This window comes from Pelodiscus sinensis, chromosome 1 (genome assembly GCF_049634645.1).
Source record: "Pelodiscus sinensis isolate JC-2024 chromosome 1, ASM4963464v1, whole genome shotgun sequence".
Classification (NCBI taxonomy): Eukaryota; Metazoa; Chordata; order Testudines; family Trionychidae; genus Pelodiscus; species Pelodiscus sinensis.
Genome location: NC_134711.1, coordinates 621,008 through 644,013, shown reverse-complemented (window position 1 = coordinate 644,013; position 23,006 = coordinate 621,008). Strand labels below are relative to the sequence as shown.

General features: G+C 49.6%; 1 protein-coding gene across 3 annotated transcripts in view; it reads left to right on the top strand.

Moving 5' to 3' along the window:
• Window positions 1-1,294: 1,294 nt before the first annotated feature.
• Window positions 1,295-23,006, top strand: part of DENND6B (DENN domain containing 6B) — a 41,306-nt gene continuing 19,594 nt past the window's right edge. Inside the window, exons 1-11 of one of the 3 annotated variants that reach the window (XM_075924156.1) lie at window positions 1,355-1,483; window positions 4,499-4,606; window positions 9,503-9,541; window positions 9,644-9,686; window positions 11,494-11,606; window positions 13,372-13,452; window positions 17,407-17,512; window positions 19,526-19,605; window positions 19,796-19,858; window positions 20,549-20,604; window positions 21,321-21,443. In XM_075924156.1, coding sequence (XP_075780271.1) covers window positions 4,580-4,606; window positions 9,503-9,541; window positions 9,644-9,686; window positions 11,494-11,606; window positions 13,372-13,452; window positions 17,407-17,512; window positions 19,526-19,605; window positions 19,796-19,858; window positions 20,549-20,604; window positions 21,321-21,443 — 731 coding nt within the window. In that variant the 5' untranslated portion in view covers window positions 1,355-1,483; window positions 4,499-4,579. Of the gene's footprint in view, window positions 1,484-4,498; window positions 4,607-9,502; window positions 9,542-9,643; window positions 9,687-11,493; window positions 11,607-13,371; window positions 13,453-17,406; window positions 17,513-19,525; window positions 19,606-19,795; window positions 19,859-20,548; window positions 20,605-21,320; window positions 21,444-23,006 lie in introns of all 3 variants that reach the window. The other 2 variants (XM_075924152.1, XM_075924146.1) reach the window with 2 other exon arrangements.

The window sequence follows — 23,006 nt, the reverse complement described above, 5'->3', positions numbered from 1 at the left end:
AAAGATTTTTTCCAAATTATTTTCAGTTTAACTAGGAACCTTGGGTCATTTTGCTGTTTGGGGATCTTTTTTTTAATGTGAGGCTGCAGCCAAATCTTCTAGAGAAGAGGCAAAATGCAGTGAAACCCTTCCACACTCAGTTTTACCACCTCAATTTTAACAGCCTGCAATACTATTACAGTCACAGGTTTTACACACCATTCTGCAATTCATATTCATTCTGACCAGAGCTGCACTTTTAGGGTACGTCTGTGCTATGGATGGAGATCAACCCTTTGGAGGTTGAGCTTCTAACATTCAATTTAGCGGGTCTAATGTAGGCTCCCCCCCCCAATGAATGCTGAAGGCAGCCCCCCGCTGGCATCCTGTACTCATTCAGCATCCTGCAGCATAGACACTGCAGTGGCTTGGCTTAAAATAAGCTAAATCCAGCTACACAAAACGTACCTTAAGCAGACCTGCCTGGTGTAGTGTAGACCTAGGCTTATAGTCCCAGGCTCCCCACAGGTCAGAGGGTATCTTTGTTAGTGTGTCTTGTGGAGCAAAATAGGAGTTGCTGGCCCTGGGCCATTGTTTAGTCAGAAGTCTCTCTCCTCCCCCTTGTCAGTTTGTACCTAGCTTGCTGGGAGGTGGGTAAACGCTGGGCAATGGTGGGGCTCTTCTTTAGAAAGGTTCCTGGCCCAAAGGAAGGGTTGGTGTTTATGCTGTATCCTGTCCCTTCCGTGGAAGGGCCAGTTCCCAGTGCTGAGGAGCATCACAGTTGTCAGCCCAAAGTAGAGCTGGGTAAACTGAGGCAGAGAGTGGGGGGTGGATCCCAGTCTGGGTAAACTGAGGCAGAGAGTGGGGGGTGGATCCCAGGCTGGGTAAACTGAGGCAGAGAGTGGGGAGGGGGGTGGATCCCAGGCTGGGTAAACTGAGGCAGAGAGTGGGGAGGGGGGTGGGTCCCAGGCTGGGTAAACTGAGGCAGAGAGTGGGGAGGGGGGTGGGTCCCAGGCTGGGTAAACTGAGGCAGAGAGTGGGGGGTGGATCCCAGTCTGGGTAAACTGAGGCAGAGAGTGGGGAGGGGGGTGGATCCCAGGAGTCCCAGCCCCCCCCCGCGAGCCTGCCAGGCTGCAGTGCCCAGACCGCCCCACGTGGCGGCCAGCCCCGCCCGCGCCCCTGCCTTGCCTGCCGGACTCGCTGGCTCGCTGCGCGGCGGAGCGGCGCGGTGGCCGCTCTAGCGGGCGGGAGGCCCTCTCGATGGTCCTGGCCCGCGCGGCGCGTCCTCCCGGGCGGCAGGGGGCGCTGCGGCGCGCGGGGCGGGGCGGGGCCGCGGGGGAGGGGCGGGGCTGCCGCTGCCATGGACGCGCTGCGCAGCGCCGACCCCCGGGCCCGCGGCCACCCGAAGCCGGGCGCCTCCCCCCTGCCCTGGGCCCGCTTCTCCGCCTGGCTGGAGTGTGTCTGCGTCGTCACCTTCGACCTGGAGCTGGGACAGGCCATGGAGGTAAGGGGGGATGGGGGCGGGGCTATGGGGCAAGGGGGCGGGGCTATGAGAGGTAAGGGGGCTGTGGGGGCGGGGCTATGGGGCCAAGGGGGCAGTGGGGGCGGGGCTATGGGGGGTAAGGGGGCTGTGGGGGCGGGGCTATGGGGCCACGGGGGCGGGGCTATGGGGCCACGGGGGCGGGGCTATGGGGACAAGGGGGCTGTGGGGGCGGGGCTATGGGGACAAGGGGGCTGTGGGGGCGGGGCTATGAGAGGTAAGGGGGCTGTGGGAGGTGGGGCTGCAGGGCAGGCTATGGAGGGCAATGGGGCTGTGGGGGCGGGGCTATGGGGCCAAGGGGGCTGTGGGGGCGGGGCTATGGGGCTAAGGGGGCCAAGGGGGCGGGGCAAGGGGGCCAAGGGGGCGGGGCTATGGGGGCCAAGGGGGCGGGGCTATGGGGCCAAGGGGGTTGTGGGGGCGGGGCTATGAGAGGTAAGGGGGCTGTGGGAGGTGGGGCTGCAGGGCAGGCTATGGAGGGCAATGGGGCCGTGGGGGGCGGGGGCTGTGGGGGATTTCAGGGAGAAGGTGGGATGAATGTGCCATGTGGGGCCATTGGGAACTGGAGGGAGGCAGGGTGAGCGGCAGTGGGAGGAAGGGGGCGGCTACGTGTTGCCATGGAGGTCAGAGTGGAGGGGTTGCAGGAGGGGGCAGGATGAAGGCATGGCGTGGGGCCTTTGGGAGCCACAGGGGAGTAGGGTGAGGGGCCACGTGGGTCCATGGGAGGCGGGACGAAGGCGGCTGCAGAAATGGGGCGTGAGGGAGGCTGTGTGGGGCTATGGGGGGCTGTGTGAGACGTCATAGGGAAGTTAGGGTGAGGGGACTATGGGCAGCATGGAGTGAGAGGGGCTTGGGTATGGAGATGAGGATGCAATGGAGTATGACAGGATATGGGCAGAGAGATCAGGATCCATGGGTGTATGGGCTGAAGGGAGCTTTGAGGCTATGCATGTGAAGAGGGCCATGGGCAGGCAGGAGTGAGGGGGGCTTCTGGGGGCATGGAGGTGAAGAAGAACATGGGGTGAGGGGGATGGGGCCAGGGACATGGAGGTGAAAGGGTCTTTGGAATCAGCAGGGAGAATGCCAGGGGGTACATGGTAGGCAGAATGGGGGGCATGGAGGTGAGTATGAGGGGGCATAGAGTGATAGGGACCTGAAGGGAGGAAGCCATAGGGGTGAGGCGTACTGGGAGATACCCCCCACACACACTCTGTTTGCGGTGCCAGGGTGGTGAGCAGGGTCTGGGAGTATGGGCCAGGTGGGAGATGAGGGCAAAGCTGGTCTATGGAGGTGAGTGGGAAGGGCTATGGTACGGATCCAGCCTGTGGAGGGTATTTTGCCAAGGCCTGGGGTAAATGGACACACAAGCTTGGTTCACACTAGCACACACAAAATAGCCGTGTGGCTAAGATCAAGGATGTGTTGCATGAGTGGCTAGCCTGAACTGGGGCCTGTGTCACTGTGGCCACACTGCTGTTTTTAGCATGCTAACGCGTACCTGTCTACCCATGCTGGACAGCACCCTCCCAGCTGCTGTGCACACCTTCAGACTGACACTTCATAAATACTTAGACAAATTTTGCCTTTGCCAGTGGCACCGCGAAAGGGATATAAAGGTTGGGAGAAAAGCATTTCCACTTTGCTCAGGTTGGGTGGGTGCTGTACTTTTTGCAGCAGCCTCTGGCAATCTGTGCATGAAGATGCACAGGTGCCCAAAAAAGGTGTTCTTTCTGCATGTTAGTGGAAATCCATGCAACAGCAGTGATGTGTCTTAGATCTAGAGTAGGGCGTATTCCACATATGGCCGCCACAGGTATGCAATAGAGGTAGATCTGATTGAAGCAACATTTGCATTCTGAGACCTGAAATTGCTGAGGGCTGCACCTAGATATTAAGCAATGGGAAAGTTGCTTTGTGCTCCTTTAGATACAAAATAGGTGAAGGACAATTTACTTACAGCTTACCTTGTGACTAAGTTTGAGAATTCTTAACATGTGCCTTACCGTTGCCTTTCTTTGGCACTGTCTGTTTGGCTTCTCACTAAATAAATGGATACTGACGTTATTCCTGAAAAGAAGGCAAACGACCCCTCCCTTCAAACCTTGCAGTCCACCTATGAAACAGGAGAGTGAAAAATTATTCCTTCTTTGTACTGTGGACACAATCATTCTAAATCCTGGAGCTTCTTAACTGCCTACTAGACTTTATTTTATTTTTTCAAAGTGCCTAACTAGCTTTTGGAGATGTACAAAAATTAAAAACACTAGCGACCTAATTTTCTCAGCTGTGCTTTAAGGCTCTTTGAAACTGTGCAGTCTCAAATATTTGTTCTAAAGATAATTCTTCCAGTGGTATCTGGATGCTTTCAGTGTTATTAAACCAGTAAATTCCTTCCATCCTCCTGCTGCTCTAGATCTGTATATAAGCCATGAAATTGGAGCCGACCGGGTGCACAGTTCTTGCTTTTAACAACAATATGCATGAAGGCAAGACTAATTTGTATTGTGGAGCTATCAAATGAATGGAAACTCTTAATGCACCTTTACAGCTGACAGTGTGGCCTAGGAATTGCATGTTTCCAAACATTGCATAATTTGTATGCTGTTTGCACAGTGATCCCTGAGCACAGATATTCAGTCTTGAATGGAAAGTGTTCCATTGGCTTAAGTCAGGGCTTTGGTAGTGTGGTGTTCAAACCCTATAATAGGTGTTACAAAAGTAGGCATCAGCTGACGCAGGAATCAGATATAATTACATAGGTTCTGAGTCATACACCAGCATGTTTCCTCAAATAGCCTATGAAGTGCCTATCCCAGTTGAGGGCAACTGTACCTGTATTTCCCCCCAGGGGTCCAGCAAGGGTATCCACTCTCAGACTTCCTGTTCCCCAGCTGTTGCCTCTCTGAGGTGCAGAACTGCAACTTATTCTCTTCTGACCAGGGTATGTCCAGGCTGAACAGTTTTACTGTATTTCCTGCACAGATAGTCTGCATAAACAGACCTGCTTGCTTTCTGCTCAGAGACTGACGATAATGGTTGCCGACAGCCCTAAGTTACTGCACCATGCTTTCTAAGGAAGCCAAATGTAAGGTAAAAAGCATTCCAGAGAAGGCGCGTTAAAATCAATAAAAACTCACACGCACAAGTTTATCTGGAACTTCTCAATTCCTAACATGGATTCTGGCAGATGAGTCCTTCAACCCCCCATCTTACAGGAGTCCCCATGGTTACCAGTTCATCTTAACTCCAGCTCAGAACAAACAGCCTCAGTAGGCCAAGTCCTTCCAACCATTCCTTGAGGATTGGGGCCCTCCACAGACCAGAGGTCCTGTCTGTCTGCCTGCCTGCTGTATTAGGAGGCACTTTAAACTCAGGTTTTTTTTACCCAAAAGTCTCCTCTTTGTCTCGTGGTTTCTGGAGAATTCATTTTGGACTAGTCTGTGTATAGCTCCCTGCAGGGGGGAGGGTTCCAAGTCTGATAAAGGACCGAGTTCATTAGCTTCCCCCCTTCCTACCAGAGAACAACACTTACACAACTGCATTGTTAATAACCTGTATCCCAAAGATGATAACCCTAGTAAGTTGATCTTAATTCCATAAGGCTGGTTCAGGTTATTCTCACTGTCACCCTGACAATAGAAATAAGCAAATTTTTAAAATATTTCTGTCTTTTTTTTTTCTTTGTGTCTCTCTCTCCATTAACAGTTAGGAGCCTGTAGGTGCTGCTGGGAATAGATCTTACCTCTAGCAATTCTCCATTGAACTCTACAAGGTCACTGACTGCTTGGCTGCTGCTGTCATAGAAACAGACAGTGGAGTGCTGAAAATGGGGTCTGATAGTTCTAAAATAACCCATTTCACAAAAGCACAACCTCTTTCCCCCCACCCCCCAAACACAGGCGCTTTGTGCAGAGGGGCTATTTTAAACTACCAGGCTCCATATCCAGAGATACAGTTTTTGTTGCTATGACAGCAGCAGAACACTCAGGGCCCTCGTAGATTTCATCAGGAGAGTCTTGGTGGAAAGGCCTTTTGTCAACAGTACAAGCAGGCTGCATACTGTTAACTTGGTGTTAGTGGCAAAGAATACAGAATGACTTCAACCAATTGGGGCTACTGTTTAGATTTCAAGGGATCTTTACAATGGAATGTTCCTGTTTATACACAGTACATGTTTGCAATTCAAAGTGTTATATCTTAAATATTCTGGATTTGTTTCATTCACAAAGTATGTAATGAGTATTAACTTATTTCCAGCCTCCTCCTGAGTAAGTGCTGTTAGCTCATTTCACCGGGGAAGCAGATATAGAATCACAGAACACTAGAACTGGAAGGGACCTCGAGATGTCATCAAGTCCAGTCCCCTGCTCTCATGGCAGGACCCAGTATTGTCTCTAGACCATCCCTAATAGATGTCTATCTAACCTGCTCTTAAATATCTCCAGAGATGGAGATTCCACAACCTTCCTAGGCAACTTATTTCAGTATTTAACCACTCTGACAGGAAGTTTTTCCTAATGTCCAACCTAAACCTCCCTTGCTGCAGTATAAGCCCATTGCTTCTTGTCCTATCCTCAGAGGCTAAGTAGAACAATTTTTCTCCCTCCTCCTTGTGACACCCTTTTAGATACCTGAAAACCACTATCATGTCCCCACTCAGTCTTCTCTTTTCCAAACTAAACAAGCCCAGTTCTTTCAGTCTTCCCTGATCGCTCATGTTCTCTAGACCTTTCATCATTCTTGTTCCTCTTCTCTGGACCTTCTCCAGTTTCTCCACATCTTTCTTGAAATGCGGTGCCCAGAACTGGACACACTACTCCAACTGAGGCCTAATGAACACAGAGTAGAGCGGAAGAATAACTTCTCGTGTCTTGCTCACAACGCGCCTGTTAATGCCTCCCAGAATCATGTTTGCTTTCTTTGCAACAGCGTCATACTGTTGACTCGTATTTAGCTTGTGGTCCACTATAACCCTTAGATCCCTTCCTGCCGTACTCCGTCCTAGATAGTCGCTTCCCATTCTGTATGTATAAGACTGATTGTTCCTTCTTCAGTGGAGCACTTTGCATTTGTTCTTATTAAACTTCATCCTATTTACCTCAGACCATTTCTCCAGTTTGTCCAGATCATTTTGAATTATGACCCTATCCTCCAAAGCAGTTGCAACCCCCTCCCTGCTTCGTATCATCTGCAAACTTTAAGGATCCAACTTACTTCCAGAAGTGACATTTGATTTTTTTTTTTTGAGGGTCTCAATGTTTGAATAGTCAGCCTGAGACATTTGGGCCAGATTTTCCAAAATGCTGATTGCCTTCAGCTCTAATTGAAGTACATACTTCACATCTCTGAAAATCAGGCCCAAAGTGTTTCAAATACAGGGGCCGAGGTCAATGTCCATATTTGAAAGTTTTTATTTGAGTGGCTTGTCTTTGAGAAGAGGTGGTATCAGAATTAGTAGTAAGTCTTCCAGAAAGTGTGGTTGTACTGGAGTCATGAACTGCTCAGTTGGCTGATCATTTGAGAATGAGTAGACTTAGGCATGTAGGACTCGACTCTTCTTGCACCTTTTCTTCTGTGTGAGCTCAAGTGAGAGTTTGAGAAAAATTGGACTGAAGATCAAAATGGTTGTTGTGATTTGAGTGAGGATTCAGTTGCTCATTGCAAAAATACACCAGCTGTTTTATGAAAATAATTGTGCTTCTGCTGGGCAGTTCTTATGCATCACATCTTAGTGTCTGAAAGTATCATTCTTTAGCCTTTTTTCCACGCATCTGCCCCTTCAATACTGCTCTGTAGCAGTCATAAATGTTCTCAGGGTTTTAAGGCTTGTACCTTTTGTGTGTGGTGAGCTGCACTGTCAGCGTAGTCTCTAATAGTTGACTCATTTACTGAAGCTGATTAGGCCAGTCTGCCAAAGAAGCTATGAGGAATTACTAGAGCTAGGACAGGCTTGATCCTGTGAACCTTCAGAGCTCTGGCTTGGAGCCCACAGTCGCTATTAATAGACTGGTAGGAGAAGCCAAGCTTTGAAAACAGCTTCTGATTTGAATACCAGGTGGTTCTCATACTGTTCTGAAACAGAACTATCTCCTGAGACACTCAGAATTAGACTGTGCCCAGAAAATCCCTGTTTTGCAAGTCATCCAGTGCTAGATGCTTCCTAACTGCTGGTAACTCGCCTACCTAAAATTCCCCTGTGCAGTTGCATTTGGCCACATGATTTATTTTCTGTCCAGAAGGGCTATTGGGGGTAGTTGGTGCATGGCTGCTTAGTAGTAGTTTTTTAACACTTTTTTTATCCAAATGGATCCTGGGTGGGATATATCAGTAATACCAATATTCGTGTGTCAGAATTCCTCATTATTATGGTTGTGAATGATTTTATTGTTCTGGCAAGAATCTTGCTGGTGAATGTCAGTTGCACTCAGATTTCTGTAGTTGCCACTGGACAGAAATGCTGAATGAGTTTACTTCTCCTTTCTTAGCCGGAGAAGCTCCTTACACTGTCCAGAGCAGGAGTGGGCAAATTATAGGCTACATCTAGCCTCTCAATCATTGTAATCTGGCCCTCAAACTTCCACTGGAGAGTGAGGCCTAGGGCTTCCCCTGCTCCACCCAGCTCCCAAAAGCAGCGGCATGTCCCCTGCAGTGTTCCCTCTAAGCTGCGTGGCAGCACAGCTTCACAGGCGACTGATCAGCCCTGCGAGGTCAGAAGCTCGGGGCTCTGTGCACGATTTAGATGATGGCATAGAGAGGACGCTTATTAAGTTTGCAGGTGATACCAAGCTGGGAGGGATTGCAAGTGCTTTGGAGGATGGGTCAGAATTCAAAATGATCTGGAGAAATGGGCTGAGGTCAATAGGATGAAGTTCAATAAGGACAAATGCAAAGTATTCCACTAAGGGAGGAAAAATCCGTTCCTCACACACAGAATGGGAAGCGACTGTCTAGGAAGGATCCTGCAGAAAGGGATCTAGGAGTCAGAGTGGGCCACAAGGTAAATACGAGTCAATAGTGTGACATTGTCGCAAAAAAAGCCAACATGGTTCTGGGCGGCATTAACAGGAGCGTTGTGAGCAAGACACGAGCAGTCATTCTTCTACCCTACTCTGCGCTGGTTAGTCCTCAGTTGGAGTATTGTGTCCAGTTCTGTGTACCGCATTTCCAGAAAGATATGGAGAAATTGGAGAGGATCAGTCGGGGCCACAACTAAGAAGCAGAAAGACACTCCCCACATTCCCCTCACACACCAGAGCCTAGGTGGTCCCAGGCTAGTCGATTTTGTGTGCTCCAGCCCTGGAGTGGGGCAGCAGTGGGGTTTGAGTACCAGTGCAGACTCCCCAGTGTTGTGCGGGAGGAGCCTTGAGCCTCGGGAGCTAGATCCAGGCAAGCTGTTCCTCACTCCTCCTGATTTTTAGAAACAAGACTTCTTAGTTGTTTCTTCTGCTTTTGAACCTAGCTAAGTATAGACCCATGCTTAGGTGCTGTCCTGAATAGAAATGCTTTCCTGAATGGGGCCGCAAGGAGGAAGGACTTTGAAACAGTTTCATGCTGATTGAGAATAGTTCTGTTTGGCTTGTTCTAGAGGGCAGAGTCATCATATCGGCAATCTCTGCAATCAGGCTTAAGCTTCAGGCTACTTAGTAGTTAGTTTTCAAAGTTCGCAGAATGCCAAGTTTTTAAACCAGGGATATCAAAATAAAAATGTGAACAAACCGATCTGTAGACAGAAAGAATTATCTAATAAATGTGGCTTCTGCCACAGGCTGCCTTTTGATTGCTCCCTGTACTATCCAGTTCTAAATGGATATGTTTATTTGTTAATGGTGTGAGCTGGGGGAGCAGGGGTCAGGATTATATAACTTGATTTTCTTTTACCGCCCGGAGACAATATAGATTAAAACCACCGGCTTGGTGGGGGTGAGTTTGGGGAATGTAGCAGTGCACGGAGCCTACTAAGCTTGTCATCTCATGTTTGTTTTGCAGTTGGTGTATCCTTATGACTTCAGACTGACAGAAAAAGAGGTAGGATAACTTCTTCTGTCTTAGAGAATCTGGGGGGGTGTGGTAGAGAATCTGGGGGTGTGTGGTAGAGGGTATTTTACAACATTTTCTTGTTTGTTACAGAAAACCAACATTTGCTACTTGTCCTTCCCAGACTCCTACTCAGGTAGGTGGCATCTCTGGTTCTGCATGGGGAATGGGGATGGTTGCTATGAGAGACACATTAAGGGTACGTCTAGACTACATGCCTCTGTCGCCAGAGGCATGTAGATTAGGCTACCAGGCATGGGAAAATGAAGCGGCGATTTAAATAATCGCCGCTTCATTTAAATTTACATGGCTGCCGCGCTGAGCCGACAAACAGCTGATCAGCTGTTTGTTGGCTCAGCGCGATAGTCTGGACGCGCGGGTGTCGACATCAAAGGCATTTGTCGACCACCAGGTAAACCTCATCCCAGGAGGCATGCAGTCTAGACGTACCCTAAGGTTCGTATTAGAGAGAAAGTGAGTCAGCATCTGTAATGTACCAGAGAGAGCAATGGGCTGTATCTTCTGAAATAAAGACCTCAGAGAGTGCTAAGGCTTCTCTCAGGGCTGGATGGAGAGGCTTCCTGTTGAATATTGATCCTTATTTAAAAGGATGCAGAACCTGTGATCTAGTGGCTGATGGGAGAATTTCTCTGTGCAAGCTTTACTCACGCTTTTCAGGCGCCAGCCAGGGTATGAAAAGTAGCAGCGGGGGCTAAGTTTTCCCCAGACTTGCAGCGGTCCATGCTGATCTAATTTTGATGCAGAAGAGGGCTCGGCACAGAGAGAAATGTATTTAGTCTTTCTGGGGAAGGGGTCCGGTCCATGTTTGCGTATCGGAAGGATAGCTATCCAATGGAAAGCCTGAGGCCACTTCCAGTGAATCCCTCTACGGGTGTTCCCGTTCTCCGGGGTTTTGGCCAGTTGACTTTTAACTGTCCTTAGAGATGGTGCTTCCATCACTCCCTTTCTGAGCCCTTTCTGCTTCTAATAGATTTCTGCTGTCCATCCTACATCTTAGCGTTATCCCTTTATTTCCAGCTGTATTCCCCATAATACACAAAATAATCCCTTTCCTTGTGTGAGACGTAAACATCTACAGAAATGTGAAGGGCATTCTATTGTCTATTATGCATTAGTCATCGATTAGCCAAAATTATAATTTAGCCAAGCTTTACATATGCAGCTCTTTGATCCTAAATCAATCCCTCCAGTTTCCAGCTGTGGTTGCTGTGGGCTGCACATAGATATTAGGGGTAGGAATGGCAGCAAGAGAGAATTCTGTGGGCTGCATTTTGCCCATCCTTGGACGGGCTAGCCAGCTTTCCATAGACCTGTATACAGTCCCAGTTTGGTTCTCCTTTCACATGCACGGGGATGCTTTGGAGACACAAAGGTTGTGCACATATTCACTTTGCACATATTCTTCTGCCAGTGTCTCTCTGCCCATCCTGGTTAGTCTGGGATCTCTGTGGAGAGAATTTCATGCTTCAATACCATGTCCAATACCACGTTTTGGGGAGGATGGTTCTCAGGGTGCAGGTTCCCCACTGTGGAACTCGTTCACCTTGGCCATTTGCCCCTGGCTCTGCGGAATGGCGCACTGGCTTGCGTTCCCAACCACGCCTTGATGCACTTTTGGATTAAGACTCTGCATGTGTCGATTTCCAGTCTGGTGGCTCGTAGGGGGAATGGCTGCAGCTGCTCAGTGGGATTACTGGCTGATGTCTTGAACACTGTCTGAAAATGGGTGCATAATCAATTAATCAGTGCAAATTCCTGCAGTCTAATTACTAATTGACCCTACAGTTTTGCTGTTACCATGTCTGCTAATTTGAGTTTGATATTTTTATGTGGCTTTTACTTCCTTAAATGTTTTTGATGAAGTCCCGAACTTCCTTACTGAAGCTTCTTCTTGATTGTGTATAATCTTGTCTCTGTCTCAGGCGGCTTAGGAGATACTCAGTTTAGCTTCCGTCTCCGTCAGTCTGGGGGGCAGAGGAACACGCGTTTTGGGGAGGATGGTGAATATAACACAGAAGCCCCGCTAACATTACAGGTTAGTTATTGCTCAGTATGCAGCTTGCACTTGCAAAATGAACAGTAGCATGCATGCATGTATAAACAGAATGTGCACATGGATTGATTTTTCCTGTAAATAATTGTCCTCTTTTTCTGAATTTTGCCTCAGACCATGGAATAATCACAAAGGGCTAAATTTTCAGCACAGGGAATCCCAGTCATCTGAATGTTTGTAGAGGAGCATACTGCCCAGGATGTCACCTCTCTGTGGCAATAAAGAGCAAGATGTGATGGGTTGGAAGGAGCAGGATCTGACTGTTATTGCTGCACTCAAATAGAGGATAAATGTTAGAGTCCTAGGGTGCGTCTACACAGCCATTGTGTTATTTCGAAATAATTTCAAAATAACGGATGGCTAATTCCAAAATCCATAAATCTCATTCTACAAGGAATAACGTCTCTTCCAAAATAGCTATTTTGAAATAAGGCATCTATAGACACTCCACTGCTGCTATTTTGAAATAGCCCCTCACCAGGGCCATTTTAAGTTATTCCTCCCCAGTGCCTCCTGGGGCTCTACATCGAGAGAGCACATCTACATTAGGGGAGCCTGCCTCGGATTCATTTTGAGGCTTCCCTGTAGTGTGAACACTCTATTTCGAAATAAGCTATTTAGGAATAAGCGTGCAGTGTAAACGTACCCCTAGTGGCCTGAAATAACTTTGCACCCGTGTTCTAGCCTGTGTTTCTCCCTTGTACTGGTCAGTCCATGTCACGCAGTGGTCAGGTACCAATTCCCCTACTAGAGCAAGAGAGAGTCACATTGGTTTGTCCTTCTTTTCTGTCCCTCCCTCTCCCCCGTTTGGTGCCTTGAGTACCTGTGTGGATTCTTAATTGCAGCCAGCGTGTGCCCTGGGGAGTGACTCCTGGGACTGCTGTGAAGGAATTCTGGGACTCCCCACCTAGTGCTCTCATGGTGCAGAGTCACAAGGCTCTCCAGTTATCAAGGGGGGAGGGGTCCCTGCTCAGGGACGTGGCCGGAGGGATGGAAGAACTGCGAAATTCTAGATGCTGCTGCTGGAAAAGTCATGCCTGATGTGTTCTAAAAGCCTGCCCCAAGGAACAGCAGGCCTGGTGCATTGTGTCTGTAATTGGACTCCATCTCTGTCCCAGTGCCACTTGTGGGAATTCAGGGATGTAAATGGCAAACAGAAGTGAGGGATTTTTATCAGCTGGTATTTTGTGCCTTACAAGCTCTGTCCTTCCGGTCCTTTGTCAAAGCTCCCGCCCTGGCTAAAGCCAGAATGGTATTGTCAGGAGTCTGTCTGGGGAGATGGCCATTGAGCGATAGTGAGCAGGCATTTCCTCTTCTCAGGAGGTGGTGTTACTCCACAGCACCCCAAACCGAACCTGAGAGTCACGCACGAGCTGGCTGCACAGCAACATGGCGTTTCTGGGGTTCGACTCTAGGCAAGCCTGGCTAGTTTATGTCTGTGGGAGCACCCAGCCCACAGGAGTGGGTGCGGTACACGGGGCTGGGTGACACTTGGGGTTCAACTCCTTGTGCTGCAATTGTGAGTTCATGGCCCAGTCGCCTCCCTACGTGTTCATGTCATGAAATCTGCCACAGCTTGTCACTGACGGCTGCCTCCGAGAAGACCAGACCTGGAGTAGTGGGGAGACACTGCAGTGCAGGGCTGAGATGCACTTCCAGATCTCTGAGACTTGGACTGAGAGGCTCAAGACGGGTGTCGGAGGTACCAAGATCCTTGACAGTGGTGTTGTTGACCTCTTTCTTGCAGCGGGAGTCAGCTCATTACTTCGGCTATGTGTACTTCAGGCAAGTGAAGGACAGCTCAATGAAGAGAGGTTACTTCCAGAAGGTGAGTGTTCAGACTGGCTAGCTTGCTGCTTTACAGCAGCATATCACTGTAACTTAGCATCTGTCCATTGTACTTCACAATCTCCCCAGCCCTGCAGTGGCATCAGAAGTATGGCTGGAGGAAATGGAAGAAAAGCTGCAATAGCTGGACTGTGTGGAAAGTGTAGTTCTCAAACAAGCCCACAAGAAGCACCATGCTAGATAAATCATGTGACCAGTGATTTACAATCTGTCTGGGTCGTAAATTCCTGAGAAGTCCCTGAAGAAACACACTTCCCTTCTCGTGTACTCCAGCTTCAGGAGCACAGTGATGGGGTGTTTTGTTGTTGTTTATATGATGTCAGGTTGTAAATGGGTAACTGGTTACCTGGCAAGTATCACCTGGTACCCAGGAGCAGACAGAATGCCAGAACTGGAAAGTACTTCAAGAGATCATCAAATCCAGTCCCCTGCCCTCCCAGCAGTACCAGACACCATCGATCATCCCTGACAGGGGTCTGTCCAACCTGCTCTTAAATATCCCCAGTGGTGGAGATTCCACAATCCCCTTACGCAGTTTAGTCCAGTGTTTAACCCCCCTGACAGGAAGTTTTTCCTAATGTCCAACCTAAATCTCCCTTGCCACAATTTAAGCCCATTGCTTCTTATCCTGTAATCACAGGCCAGGGAAAACATTTTTTTCTCCCTCCTCCTTGTTAACACCCTTTTAGATATTTGAAAACTGCTAACATGTCCCCGCCCCAGTCGTCTCTTTTTGAAAATAAACAAGCCCAATTCTTTCAGTCTTCCCTCATAGCTCATGTCTTCTAGGCCTTTCATCATTCTCGTTGCTCTTCTCTGGACCCTCTCCAATTTCTCCACATCTTTCTTGAAATGTGGTGCCCAGAACTGGACACAAGACTCCAACTGAGACCTAACCAGCGCAGAGTAGAGTGAAAGAATGACTTCTTGTATCTTGCTCACAACACTCCCGTTGATACAGCCCAGAATTATGTTTGCCCCCCCCCCCCCCCCCCCGAAACTGCCAACTCCCCCCTTCCTTCCCCTCACACACACTTGGGGCTGCTGGTTCCCCATCGGAGGGGGGGGGGAGCAACAGCAGCAGTCCTACATGGGTGGGGGGGAATCCCACTTAACCTTAATCCCTAAGGTTTAGCCAGTTATCTGAGTAACCAGGATTTTACATCCATAGTATGATGGCAGTACCCGCGATGTGCTGAACATTATCCAAATAGGAGGAGAGGAAGTAGAGGAAGACACAGCTGGTGCCTCTAGGAGCACGGAATTTCAGACTCGTTCTTTGTCTCAAGTCTAGGGAAAGGAAAATGTTCCAATGCATTGAAGGCATCCATTTTATCGTTATCCGTTAGAACATAAAAACAGCCTCTCTGGGTCACACCAACGGTCCATTCAGCCCAGTGTCCCATCTTCCACTCAGTTCCCAGTTTGGTTTCGATCTTCCCATCAAAACTAAAATGAGCCCTTGTTAAAGGGTTTGAATCTTAGGGGAGTTAAAGCTGTCATTGAGAGCCCTTTGCAACAGGCCAGTCTGATAGTGACAGATGACTGAGGCTGCTTTGCCCCTGTAATTGTATTGTGCACTGCTCCTCTTCTGCCTAGCTCTGTGCTCATCTCCTAGACCGTGTTCCAAAGAGCATTGCTCATCAATGTGTGTCTACAGTGAAATAAAGGATCAGTCACTGAGAGAAAAACAACACTTACATCAGGAGGACAATGGAAATCTGGGCAGTGCTGGAGAGCGCCTGCCAAGTTAACTTGATGGCTTTTGAGGTAGAATTACAGCAGTAGAGGGTAATGTGAAAGCATTGGATCTAATACCCTGTCACCTACACTGGCCCAGCAGCTGGGAAGATATGCTGTGCTGACAGGAGAGTGCTCACCACAGGAGCACCTCCTGCCAACAGTGCAATGTGGACGCTGCTTTACGTCGCTGTAATTTGTGTCGCCTGGAGGGGAGGCTGGAGAGTTCGTTTTTCACATCCCTGCGTGATGTGAGTTGCATCAACTTACGTGGTGGTGTAGACAAGTCCTTAGACTGGAGCAAAGTGGAAGACGGCACCAATCGGCACAGTACTGGATGGGAGAGCGTGTGCAGTGGTTATTGCAGAGATCCAAGTTAGATCTTGGTGACTGATTTGGAAAGCAGAGTAAGCAGCACACGGAAGGGATACTGAACTGGAGGGCGGTATAAAAACTAATGACCGAGCTAGCATCCAGTGAGGTTAGAAACATGGGCAGAGAACAAAATGACGGTACATTAACTGGGAAAAAGATCCCTCATTTCCGTTACTTCGTCTGTCTGCTCCAGTCTTCCACATATGAATTCTTTACCTGGCCCGGACTTACGATCTGCTGGTTCGTTCTCTGCATCTGGTCTCTAGCTCTTCTCTGTACCCTCCTCCCTCAGGTCGCTTGTGCTAGGGATGTGAAAGATTCGCCAGTTACTTGGTAAGCCTTAAGCTTTCCAGAATGCTTACTGGGTAACTGATTGGACGGCCAGCCGCAGCAGGCTGGAGCAACCCTGGTTGAGTGCGAGTGGCAGACAGGGCCCTCACCACTCTGACTTGACCCACATGGGCTGGCAGGACCCCAGTAGGACTCCAGCCCCAGCCATGCTGGGCCAGCAGGCAATGCCCCGAACCCGGCTGCTCCATTTCGGCCCAGCAGGACTCTGTAAGCTGAATGCTTGGACAGCCGTCCAGGAGAGATTCAGGTGCCACATTGCTGATTGGCAAAGCGCCTACAGCCAGCAGCGTATTTCTGTTGGTGGTGCACATCTGCACAGGCTTCAGTGCACGTAAGAAAATGTATTCTGCCCAGGGTTGGGAAAAAATAAGAGGGAACATTGACCCCAGCCACACTGGGGCAGGTAGCTGGGACCCCAGCCATTCCAACTCGGCCCGTGTGGGCCAGCCAGACCTGGCTATGCTGGAGCCGGCCGGCCGGACCCTGGCCGATGATTAACCGGCTAAATGTTACAATTTCAGTTGTTTAACCCGCAAACTATTTAAATGGTTATTTACATCCCTGGCTTGCACAGGGACCGCTGGCAATTCCTGGCTCTTTACACTGGTGACCTTTTTTCTGTGCGCGCTGTAGCCTCTAGGACTGTAAATATTGTTTAAAATAGTGAACTGGTTAAACAATTACAACGTTATTGTTTAGCCGGTAAATCACTGGGGGGCCAGTACAGGGCAACCGGGGCTGGTCTCACGAGGCCACTGCACTACAGCCAGTGTCCCTCCTACCCGCGTTCAAAGCGCATCGTGGTTGGGGATGCTGGCAGGGCCGTGGCTGCTGCCGGAGCGTGATGGGGCTGGGGCAGCCGGCACAGCCAAGACTGAGGCTCCCTCCGCAGGGTTGTTGGTGCAGCTGGGGCTGTTGTTTTGGGCAGGGTGGGTGCTGGGGTCCCTCCTGCCTTCACCTGGCATGTGGCAGGGCTGCGTGAAGCTAGGATAGGGCTCCAGCGGGGTTGGGGCTAGGGACCCGCCTGCCGGCCGCCCTGACCTGCCTGGGTTCCTGCCACCCAGCCTGTCCTGGTAACCGGTTGCTTAGTAAGCATCCTGGCAAACCTAGTGCTTGCCAGGTGAGAGGTTAACTGCTGAACCTTTTACATCCCTAGTAGCCTCCTCTCTCACTGTGCAATAGTCCCTCCTGGAGGCTACTAGGTTGGCTCCTTCCACCTTGCAGCTGCTTCTACAGCCTTCCCGGCTCTTCCCTGAGCATAGACACCTGGAGAATCCAGTTCAAAATAACCATCAGGTGTCCCACAGGCTGAGCACGTGCTCTGCAAACACCCTTCTGGGCCACACAGGTTCAGCCTTCGGGCTCCTGGCTGGATGCCTTTGCGGGCTGTAGGCGGCCAGCATCTGCGCACCCTTTGTATAGGGAGTGGTGAGGGCACTAGCCTGGCTCATCGGTGTCTTTCTTTCAGTCTCTAGTGCTGGTGTCACGCTTGCCTTATGTGAACCTCTTCCAGTCTCTGCTGCAGCTGATTGCTCCCGAGTACTTTGACAAGCTAGAGCCATGCCTGGAGGCAGGTAAGGAGAGACAGTGGGAGGAAGGGGTTTGCAATGGGGACAGAAATCTATTACTAGCATATGCGGGGGCTATTGAGATGTGTGCAGCAAAGGATTGCAGAGCTGCATGGTACTGGCAGAAAAGTAAATTAGCTCCATTAAATACATCTGCTGTTTATTTGAGAGATTCAGGGCGTAAGTCTGCCTGTGTGTCTGTCTGTCACGTCTGTTTGTTCAAGAATTCCTCCTAAACAGGAAGAGCTAGGCCCACCAAATTTGGCAGGCAGCTTCCTCTTCTCCTAACTTAAAGCAAAGTCAGGATTGGATTGTTCCGGGACAGTGGGATGTGTGGAATGCGATTGTTTCTCATCAAATGGAAAGGCAGGGGTGTGATCGCAGAGATAGAATGACCACAGGGGGCAGCCGCTGGCTGGCAGCATGGCGCCCCATCATTGCAGCCTGCCCCAGGGAATAGATGCCAGGCAGGTTGTGTGGCCTCTGCCTTGCTCCCCCAGGCTGGTCCCGAACCAGGCGAGCCAGCTGTGAGGCACTCCCCTCTCCCTGCCCTGGAGAGAAGAAGGAAGACAAGCTGCATAGCCCCACCCCAGACCTGCCCTAGGGCACAGCTGCTGAGCCCCCTGCCCTGAGCCCCTCCTCAATGCCAGCCCTGACTCCTGCACACCCCATATCCACAGCCCCCTGCCCTAAGCCCCTGCCCTGACTCCTACACACCCTCCAGGCCCCCAGACCCTGAAGGACCCGAGTAACTCCGGGTAGGTCTCCTATTGTACCCATACAACTGTTAAAAGAACATTATTAAGGCTGGAAAATCAAGTGTTCAGAAGTTAGGAAATGCAAGAATTAAGGTGGCCTGTGCTACCTTAACTTGAATCCCTGGTGTTCAGGGATTATGATAGTGTTTAGTCACATGATCATAGACTATTTTTTCCACCTTCTCCCTGAGGCACAGAAAGCAAGGTCAAAAGTATCCACTTAATTTCAGCCTCCAGTTTGAGGCACCTCGGACCTGATTTAATTTGAGCGCTTAGTGTTACGTGTCACTTTACACATTCAGAACACAGCTCCCATTGACTTCAGGTGCTGTTGTGAGAGCACGGGAGTGACAGTCTCCCAGCTCTCAGTTGTGGTCCCTGGATGTTGTTAGCCCATCGGAGCCTAGAGCTGCCATGCAAGCAGAGTTAGGCCTTGTCTATACTGGCACATTTTGTCACCAACAACTGCCTTTTAGCAGTAAACAAGTGAGAGTGTTTTCACTGCCGTGCGCCATTTGTCAGGAAAAAACATCCAGTTTTGGCAACACAAAACTTCCACCCCTGCAAGAGACTTTTGTCTTTCCTCTCCCTTTGGCGACAAAGAGCCAGTGTGAACTCTGCTGTTTGATTTGTCAAGAGAACTGGCTTCCGCCAGTGTCCCACAATGCCTGCCTGGATGACTGTGCTCACTGTTTTGTGATCTCTGCTGCCCTGCAGGCCTGCGCCCCTCCCCTGTCAGAGCTCCGCGAAGTGTCTTGACAGCAGAGTGAGCTGCTCCCTTTCAGGCACAAAGAGCAAATCACTGGAATGCTCCTGTTCTGCCCGGCTAGGAACCCAGCCGCAGGCAGGCAGGCTGCTGCAGGGGGAGGGCTGGAGAGATGGCCGTGCTGTTTTGACATTCCTCATCATGGAGAGCTCCCAGAGCTACAAGGGAATCCCAAGCAGCGCAGGGACTAGCTGCCCTGTGGGATGCTGACCCACAATGCTTTGCTGTGCCTGTCGACAGGATGCTAGTGTCAGCCATGTGGCCAGGAAATGTCATCAATGGGAGACAGAGAAACTGGCTTGACCGGTTTTCACTTTTGCATGTCAACACTTTCGGCGCCAAACCTGCCCTGTGTCGACAGAGCCTTAGATACCTTCTCCTGTAACACAGACCAGCCCCAATGCGGATATGGTCACAGCAGAGGCCACCGGAACGATCTAAATTGGCTGCAGTTGTCCCTCAGTTTAAAGTTTTGCCATTGTCCATGTTTTGCAGTGTGCAATGAGATTGATCAGTGGCTGCCTCCTGTTCCAGGACAGACTCTGAACCTTCCAGTGATGGGAATTGTCATTCAGGTACTTGCTCCTGATATTCAACTCATAAATGCTCAAGCCACAAGCCCTGGTGTGCACTGCACTAGAAAGACGGCACGTTTCTTGTCGCTTGCTAGCTCTAAATGCTTTCCCTTTGTTCCTAATCTCAGCAAGTGTTCATGCCTGTCAGCTGAGCCTGGCCCCCCAATAACTTTTCCTGTTTGTAACCCAGGTGAGAATCCCATCCAGAGTGGACAAACCCGGATCAAGCCCTTTGAAGCAGATCAATCAAGAGGTGAGGTGAAGAAAAGAATTGTGCCAAATGGCCCAACAAGAAGCAGAGTCTAGATCACTGAGGAAGAGAAGGCTCATGTAGAATTGGAGCTCTTTGGAACTTGTCCAATGTGCTGCCTGGAACAGCTACTCCTTAAATATTTCTCTCAAGGGTTTTCACTAAACTCTTCAAACTCCCACCTAGCAAGAATGATCTTAGCTGCTACCTGGGCAGAGAAGTCCCTGAATGATTCTCCTGGGTAGTTTTACATCATTGCTCCTTGTTCTGCCATCGTAAGCCCTGCTAACAATCCCTTCTCCTTCCCTCCTTCCTTTGCGCGGTTTCCTTTCACACATTTGGGGCCTGTTAGCATCCACCACCTTCCCGGATTATCATTGTCCCAAGCCGCGCTTGGGTGCAGAGGGAGCAGTGGGGAGGTTTCTCAGGCTCAGAAGGGAGGGTTTTGGCTGGCTCCTACGGTAAAAACTGAAATCCTTTCACCCTGAAGGGGTCGGCCATTTGCCCTGCAGGCTGCCCGCATTTGCTCCTCGCTTGGCTCTCCAAGCATTATCTTTGTCTAAGCTTTAGATGCTTTGGTACTTACTGTCGATGGATTGTCTTTGTGTGACTGAGGTGAGCAACTCAGAGTGACCACTGTTTGCGCTTGGGACATTTTCCTTCATAACTGCCTCTCTCCTCTCTCCCATTCAGAACTTGTTACCGGCCCCGTTAGTTCTCCCCAGTGTGTATGAACTGGATCTTTTCAGGTGGGAGTTAGCTTCTCTCAACACGCTCCTCCCATTCCATCTCCTTCCTCTCCGCTCATGCTCTTCTTTAGCTAAATGGGAGGTTGTGGTCATGGGGGCGGATCCTGATCCTTCTTGTCAGTAAAGTGTGTCCGTCTGCATGTTGGGTTGGTAGGAGTTGCATGGTGCTTGGGGAGCGTTGCATAAGAACGGCCAGACTGGGTGAGACCCAGCGTCCTGTCTGCTGACAGTGGTCAATGCCAGGTACCCCAGAGGGAGGGCTCACACCAGGTAATCCTCACGTGATCCCTCTCCTGTCACCCATTTCCAGACATGTTGCAGTGCATGTATGGGCTCTTGTATGTACAAACACCTAGTCTTCCTGTCTTCAGCTGGGGATCAGCCTGTGTCGTGGCAGATTTACCCTTGAAATTGGTCCTATTCCTTTTTATATGCGCTTTATTTGGCTTAAAATATATCTCATGATCAATGAGCTCCACTGGGTAACTATGAGAACTTAAAATGTTTCCTTTTAACACATTTTAAATGACTTGCAGAAAGTGTATATAGGTACATAATTGCCTCGTGGAACTCACTGCTGCAGGATATTAGAAACCCATCCTAGACGTTGAATGTGCAGATGCAGAAGTATAACTGAATGTGCCTAACTCAGGAGTCTGTTCTTTCAGGAACTCCCATTTTTAGCCTTACCCCGTTACTCTTCCTTTCGCTAACAGATGCTTCCAGCCAGTGCTAATTCACATCCAGATGCTGTGGGAGCTGATGCTACTGGGGGAGCCAGTAGTTGTAATGGCGCCATCCCCTGCCATTTCCTCAGAAATGGTGCTGGCACTTACCAGGTAATTGATGTGAATTGCAGGTGACTATCGAAGGATGCTGTTAAATCTCCTCCATTTAGAACCACTGCTGTGTCAGATGAATGGCATCTGACTTCATTTATATATACAAATATATATGTAAAATAAGAAAAGGCAGAATTACTGCGTTCTGCTCCTATGCCACCTGAACTGGGAAGAGAATGGGAAGAATTTCTAACGCGACAGAGTTGATGATATTTCATAAACCAAAGGTGGCTTATCCTGCCCGTTCCCAGGCTTTGAAGTTTCCTCTCTCCCGTTTTGTATCCTGTCTCAGCAGCCCCTTTAGGCCTTGACTACGCTGGCATGTTTGGTTACCAAAAAGTGCCTTTAGGTGACAAAGCAGTGAGAGCGTTCACGCTGCAGTGTGACTTTTGTCAGCAGAAAACCAGCCAGTTTTGGGGACAAAAAGCTTCCACCCCAGCCAGAGACTTTTGTCCTTTCTCCTCTCCTTGTTATCGACAGAGAGCCAGTGTGGACTCTGCTGTGCATTTTGTTGGGAGAACTGACATCCGCCAGTATCTCGCAATTCCTGCCCTGAGGACTGTGCTTACTGTTTTGAAATCCCTGCAGGCCTGAGCCCTTCCCCTTTCACAGCTCTGAGAAGTGTCTGACAGCTGAGTGAGCTGCTCCCTTTGGGGAACAAAGAACAAATCATTGGAGTGCTTCTGTTCTGCCCTGCTAGGAACCCAGTGGCAGGCAGACTGCTTCGGAGAGGGACTGCGGGGTGCTCACTGGCGTTGCTTTGCTTTGTCTGCCAACAGGGTGACCATGAAATGTCAACGGTGTGACACGAAATGTTGACCAGGGCAGGCAGAAAATCGGGTTTGACCGGTTTTCACTTTTGGCGACTTCTGCGTGTCAGCAGCACTTCTGTGTCCAAACCGCCCCAGTGTAGACGTAGCCTGAGGGCAGTGGTTCTCAAAGCTCTGGGCCCGCAGCCCACCCTGCTCAATGCAAACCTTTCCATGGACCACCAGCCAGCTGCCCGTGATGACAGAAAGCTTTCACTTATCTCTAAATACCATATTGGGCTACTAGCGCTGTACATAAGGGGTGTATTTAACTGGTAAGAAGGGAAATATTATTAATCAAAAAAACTCAACTGATTAATTACTTTAACTTTATCATGTTAGTTTACCAAGCTTCATTTTAAAAAAGTAAGATATTAATTTATGTCCAAAACAAAAGGTTTCAACATTGTCTTTATTTAGCAAGGGTAGGGAACCTTTTTGGGTCTGCGGCTTCTGAGCCACAGAAAAATCAGTCGATGGCCACACAAGGGAGAGGCATAAACCCTCCCTAAAAATGCAAAAGCAAAAAACCCTCCAACGCTCACTGGTGTGGCCCCTAATTAAGACACTTCACTCTCCTGGCGCTCCAGCCCCACGGGGTAGGGGAGAGAGCAGGCTGAGAGTGCTAAGGTTCAGGGCTTCCCATGGGCCAGATCAACTCTTTTGGGGTCCTGGGCTTACTAGATTTTGTGAGCCCCCATATTTTCTGGGGTAAGACCAGAAATGTGGGGTTTAGTGTGCAGGAAGGGGC